Source organism: Chiloscyllium plagiosum, chromosome 29 (assembly GCF_004010195.1).
Source record: "Chiloscyllium plagiosum isolate BGI_BamShark_2017 chromosome 29, ASM401019v2, whole genome shotgun sequence".
NCBI lineage: Eukaryota > Metazoa > Chordata > Chondrichthyes > Orectolobiformes > Hemiscylliidae > Chiloscyllium > Chiloscyllium plagiosum.
The window spans coordinates 38,718,338-38,725,064 of NC_057738.1; the positions used below are offsets into that span (position 1 = coordinate 38,718,338).

The window sequence follows — 6,727 nt, forward strand, 5'->3', positions numbered from 1 at the left end:
AAGTCCATATAGATCATGCCCTCATCAATCCTCTTTGTTACTTCTTCAAAAAACTCAATCAAGTTTGTGAGACATGATTTTCCACGCACAAAGCCATGTTGACTATCCCTAATCAGTCCTTGCCTTTCCAAATACACGTACATCCTGTCCCTCAGGAGTCCCTTCAACAACTTGCCCACCACCGATGTCAGGCTCACTGGTCTATAGTTCCCTGGCTTTTCCTTACCACCATGTTAGCCAACCTCCATTCTTCTGGCACCTCACCTGTGACTACTGATGAGACAAGTATCTCAGATTGGGGCCCAGCAATCACTTCTCTAATTTTCCACAGAGTTCTAGGGTACACCTCATCAGGTCCTGGGGATTTATCCACTTTTATGCGTTTCAAGACATCCAGCACTTCCTCCTCTGTAATATGGACATTTTTCAAGATGTCACCATCTATTTCCCTACATTCTATTATCTTCCATGTCCTTTTCCACAGTAAACATTGATGCAAAATTGATTTTCCATTTATCACCTGCCATCTCAGCTGAGAAGGATGAGGATTCCATCATTCGGTGCAGTTTTCCTGGGGTTTTTGTAAGGGAGGTCCCATGGAGAAATGGGCGCTGGGCTGGAAACTGTGCATAACGATGCTCAATTATGAACTCAATCAAGGTGGCTTTCAGTGGCCAGAATTTCAGCAGTCACAAGAAAACTCCAGGAAGGTTGAGGGAACTATGTGACATGATGATCCTCTTCCTCATGTCAATGTCAGTATGATGCTGTATGTGGAGAACCTCCAGCTAACCATTCACGGTGCTGCCGTTATTGCGGAGTAAATAAGCAGTCACGGTGAAGTCTTCTCAAAGACAGCAAACCAGAAAGTTGGATGTGTGAATATTTCACCTTTAGTTAAAATTTTACAGGCAGTAAAAGGAATGAGTGAATCAGACCTATGGATTCACATTTGAAGCTGGAATGTTATAAACAAACATTCAAATGTTATTTTAAGAAGCTATACTTTTTAAAATTTGAATTGATTGATTGATTAATTGAGTGATCTGTGTCTGGCCAGTGTCACAGTGAGCTGTATCTGGTCAGTGTCACAGTGATCTGTGTCTGGCCAGTGTCACAGTGAGCTGTATCTGGTCAGTGTCACAGTGATCTGTGTCTGGCCAGTGTCACAGTGAGCTGTATCTGGTCAGTGTCACAGTGATCTGTGTCTGGCCAGTGTCACAGTGAGCTGTATCTGGTCAGTGTCACAGTGATCTGTGTCTGGCCAGTGTCACAGTGAGCTGTATCTGGTCAGTGTCACAGTGATCTGTGTCTGGCCAGTGTCACAGTGAGCTGTATCTGGTCAGTGTCACAGTGATCTGTGTCTGGCCAGTGTCACAGTGAGCTGTATCTGGTCAGTGTCACAGTGATCTGTGTCTGGCCAGTGTCACAGTGACCTGAATCTGGTCAGTGTTACAGTGAGCTGTATCTGGTCAGTGTTACAGTGAGCTGTATCTGGTCAGTGTTACAGTGAGTTGTATCTGGTCAGTGTCACAGTGAGCTGTATCTGGTCAGTTCACAGTGAGCTGTATCTGGTCAGTGTCACAGTGAGCTGTATCTGGTCAGTTCACAGTGAGTTGTATCTGGTCAGTGTCACAGTGAGCTGTATCTTGTCAGTGTTACTGTAAGTTGTATCTGGTCAGTGTTACAATGAGCTGTGTCTGGTCAGTGTCACAGTGAGTTGTATCTGGTCAGTGTTACAGTGGGTTGTATCTGGTCAGTGTTACAGTGAGCTGTATCTCGTCAGTGTTACAGTGAGTTGTATCTGGTCAGTGTTTCGGGTGAGCTGTATCTGGTCAGTGTTACAGTGAGTTGTATCTGGTCAGTGTTACATTGAGCTGTATCTGGTCAGTGTCACAGTGAGTTGTATCTGGTCAGTGTCACAGTGAGCTGTATCTGGTCAGTGTCACAGTGATCTGTGTCTGGCCAGTGTCACAGTGAGCTGTATCTGGTCAGTGTTACAGTGAGTTGTATCTGGTCAGTGTTACGGTGAGTTGTATCTGGTCAGTGTCGCAATGAGTTGTATCTGGTCAGTGTCGCAATGAGCTGTGTCTGGTCAGTCTCACAGTGAGCTGTATCTGATCAGTGTGACAATGTGTTGTAAACGGTCAGTGTTACAGTGAGTTGTACTCAGTGTAGTTAACTTAGAGTGCAATGGGAATTGCTAATTTGCTCTGAGAAGTGGTCAGCTCAGTGAATGACTGGTCTCTGAAACGTTCCGTTGTGCACCCAGAATCGAACCTCAAACTAATTTCCATTTACCTTGGCCTTCGAGTTGGATATAAATATTTCAGAGAGACTCAAAAATACTGAGGAAGCATTTCGAAGCCTGCACATAATGTGACCAACAGCAATTAACCCACTGAATAAACACAGACTGAAATGAAATGACACGTACATACTTTTAAATGAACATAAAAATGCGACTAAGATTGTTAGCCTTTGTTTTAGGTGGATCCTTAAGGTCAGAGCTGCCCTGCTCCTCCTCTGGTTCGATGGTGTTACAGCTGACTGAGATGTCCCCTGATTTAGAGATGCAGTCTCCACATACAGCATCATACTCCCATTTATCTCTCAGCCCCCTTGGCCCACCACCCTCATTCTTGATGAAGGGCTTATGCCCGAAACGTTGATTCTCCTGCTCCTCGGATGCTTCTTGACTTACTGTGCTTTTCCAGCACCACACTCTCGACTCTGATCTTCAGCCTCTGCAGTCCTCCCTTTCTCCTTCTGTATCTTCTGCCTGATGGAAGAGTTTATAGGAGAGTGATGGGTCTTTGATGAGGGGTCTTTAAAGAAGTCTGTCAGGTGACAACTATAAAATTAGCTTTTCAGCGTTTGTGACATTGTGCTACAGGAATTGTGAACTTGGTACCAGTTAAAAATCCAGTTAAACCACGTGAGAAAGAGTTTATTTTGCTCACGGTTTTGTGGTAAAAATAATGACATAAAAGTGGAACTTTTCATCAGTTCAATGACTTCTAACTGATTGTAAACCAACCAAAAGACTCAGAGCAGGGCCCCGTCTCAAGATACCTTGACAACGCAGGCAGTACCTTGTGGATTTGTGTGTTTAATTGCACCGTTGTAGATGTCAAAATTCACTGTCAGTGTCAGATAAGTTCTGACAACATCCACTGTCAGTTTCCCAATCATTATTAATAACCTCAAAACCAGGCCGAAGTTTCTGAGCTATTGTATGAACTGAAAGGAGACCGCTGTGAGGGGAAAGAAGTTTTGTGGTAAAGAAGAACACCATTCATTCATGTAATGCACCAAAATTGTTGACGATCGCTCCTAATTGGAAGAATAATGCAAATGTGTACAATGTTATTACTTCACAAGGGACCTGTCACTGGGTTATAAAAATGAATCAGTCAGTTGACATCAACATCTGGCTCATTTCTGAGGGGCTTCGGAGAATTGAGATCTGTGTTGATGGTGATTAATATTGTGTTCAATGCTTGGTATTGAACCCAAGCAATCAATAATATTCTTAATTTCATGATGAGGTTCACCAAGACATCTTGGTATAATTTCAGACATTTTGTTAATTTGGATTGAACGCAAATTTGGATTAATCAGTACTGATTAAGAGGGAACCCAGAGGGAAATGCAATAAAAAAAAGCATCAGAACAATGCTATCGGTCCTCTATTTTGAAGTTTACTGTACAAGATAAATTGGCCAAGATGTCTCATTCACCAGGTCTTACTCTGACTTTTCCCTCTGGAAAGTCAGTTACTTAAAACTCCATTAACTGTGCTGTTCCTTGCTATACCTAGGTTTGCATGAGACTGTGATGCAAAAATCCTCAAAGTTCAGAATTCATCAGACAAATGTAAATGGCTTTGCTACACTAACAAAACGGAAGGGATTGGGACAAGGCACTGTTCCACACTGGAAGTCTCCTCTACACTTCATGGATGTTCCCCTAATATCAAAGCTGGAGGCTTCTGCACTCTGAAAAGGTTTTGAGTGACGGGATCATTTCTGGATCACTATGACACTAGCTGCAATGGTGCATCCACCCACCAATGTTTTCAGGGAAATGGCTGTGGTTCCACAGTGTGTGGGCGCAGAGTTCTTACATGGGCTAAAGGATATTTCATCTAAGGTACAGAGGTGCGTGCGTGTGCGCGCGTCATGGGTTCAAATCTTACTAAGGGCAGCAGTGAAATTTAACTGAGGAGATTTTTACATTATAGTTTTATGCAAACAGAGGTACAGCAAGGAACAGTGAGAAAGTGAGGGTTGCAGAGCAAGGAACAGCACAGCTAATGGATCTTTAAGTAACCGGCTTTCCAGAGGGAAAAGTCACAGGAAGACTGGTGAATGAGACATCTTGGCCAATTTATCTTGTACTGTATATTTCAAAATAGAGGACTGATACCATCAGTACTTTACTTTTACTGCAATTCCCTCTGGGTTCCCTTTTAATCAGTACTGATTAATCCAAATTTGCATTCAATCTAAATTAACAAGATGCGTGAAACTGGGTCTAGATCAGTTTAGGATATCTGGTCAGCATGGTCAAGTTGGACCGAAGGGTCTGTTTCCATGCTGTATAAGTCTACTGTAACTATACAGTAAACCTCATTGCCAAATTAAGAACATTAAACTCTTAATTCCAGATTTTTATTGAATTCATCCCACCATCTGCCATGATGGGATTTGAACCCAGGTCCTGGGACATTTTCCAAGTCTCTGGGTTGACAGTCCAGTGATAATACCACTAGGCCATCAGCCCCTCGCTTGAGGGCTGGTGGCCCTCAGGTTATACCACCACCAGATGTTGCCCTCTAACGAGAGAACAGGCCATGTGTCTGGTAAGACTATGTTGACTTGAGTTCCATGGTGGAGGTAGGTGCAATGAAGCCATTCAAGAGGGAGTGGAATTTCTACCTGAAGGGAAAAATGTATAGGGTTCCAGGGAGTAGGTGGGAGAATGGCACTAGATAAATGGCTCATTAAGAGAACCCGCATGGACATGAAGGGCCGAATAGCCTCAATCTACCTTGTAACCGTTCAATGATCCTGTTGAAATAGGCATTAATTGATTGTCTAAACATGGTATCCTCTTGCTGCACGAGGGATTGTTAGTCTGGCTGCAAACTGAGCCCCGGGTTAGGAGAAGGAGACAGCTGACGTTGCACGAACACGGCTTGAAAAATACTCAGTCCAGGCAGCTCTCTGCTGTTGCTAATCAGGAGCAGGGTAAATAACTGGCTGCTTTTCTTTGCAGGCATCCCCTGCTGCTCTCGCAAAGAGTGTCCTCGCTGAGGTCCCGAACCAAGTGGTGGACTATTACAACGGAAAAGGAATTCCGCCAAAATGTCTGTCGGATTATGAGTCTTCCCGAACACTTGCACCGTAATACTTTAGTGACTTCTCACCTAGTACAAACCATGATGCATAGCACGTCTAAGTGACTTTTAAAATGAATGAGAGAAAATATTTTGCATGTGTAAACACATGGCCTGCATTCTCCTAAAGCTGTTGTACTGTTGACAAATTTTTACAAGATGGACTACTTTGCATAACAGCATGTCGCCTTGAAATGTATCAGTGTCTTTTTTTTATACAGGTTTATTGGGATTTTACTAAATTTCTTAATATTCTTACACTGTAAAGCATTTTGGAACATTTATTGAAAGTTGATAGTGAGCAGCAATGGCTCCATCTGCTACTAATGATGGATTTTTCAGGTGCATGGACTGTATTTTGCATGTCTATAATAAAATGACACTGTTTTACAATTTTCTTGTCCCTTTCTCTGTGGTGAATAATAGAGCTTGGAAGGCTAACTCCATGTCCTGGAGCAATCCTGGTCAAAGATGATGGAAAATAACATGGAGAAATGTGAGGGCATGCAGTTTGGTAGGAAGAGCGGAGGAGCTGAATATTATTTAATGCAGAAAGACTGCAGAAAGCTGCAACACAATGAGATCTGGACACCCTCTTCCATTGATCACAAAATGCTAACATTAAGTTTAGCAAGTAACAGGGAATGCAAATGGAGTATTGGTCATAATGCAGTATTAAAAATAGAGGGGTCTTGCTAAAAACAAAAAAGAAATGCTGGAGATCACAGTGGGGGTCAGGCAGCATCCATGGAGAGAAAACAAGCTAACGTTTTGACTCTAGACAACTCTTCATCAGAGTCTTGCTAAAACTATATAAGGCCGTAGTAAGACCAAGGAAAATCGACATTTCGGGCATTGCCTGATGAAGGGCCTTTGCCCGAAACGTCGATTTTCCTGCACCTTGGATGCTGCCTGACCTGCTGTGCTAAACTCTGATCTAAACTCTGATCTCCAGCATCTGCAGTCCTCACTTTTGCCATTAGTGAGACCAAGCCTAGAATATTGTGAGCAGTTTGGTCCCATTATCTAAGGAGAGATATAACTGGCATTGGAGGCAGTCTAGAGAAGGTTCATTAGTTTGAGCCCAGCCATGGAGGGATTTCCTTATGAGAACTGGTTCAGTAGATTGGGCCTGGATTCGTTAGAGTTTAGAAGGCTGACAGCTGACCTGACTGAAACATACATATTCTTCGGGGAATTTGACGAGATAGATGTGGACCTTGTGGGAGAGTCTGGGACCTGAGGGCGAATCTCAGGATAAGAGGTCACACATTTATGAACAAGATGAGGAGGAACGTCTCTCGGAGGGTTGTGAATCTGTGA

The 6,727-nt window shown here is 43.2% G+C and overlaps 1 protein-coding gene across 1 annotated transcript in view; it reads left to right on the top strand.

Annotated features, from left to right (window-relative positions):
* Positions 1-6,066, top strand: part of LOC122564537 (copine-4) — a 359,527-nt gene extending 353,461 nt beyond the window's left edge. Inside the window, exon 16 of the mRNA XM_043719590.1 lies at positions 5,284-6,066. Coding sequence (XP_043575525.1) covers positions 5,284-5,415 — 132 coding nt within the window. The 3' untranslated portion in view covers positions 5,416-6,066. The remainder of the gene's footprint in view (positions 1-5,283) is intronic.
* Positions 6,067-6,727: the final 661 nt, after the last annotated feature.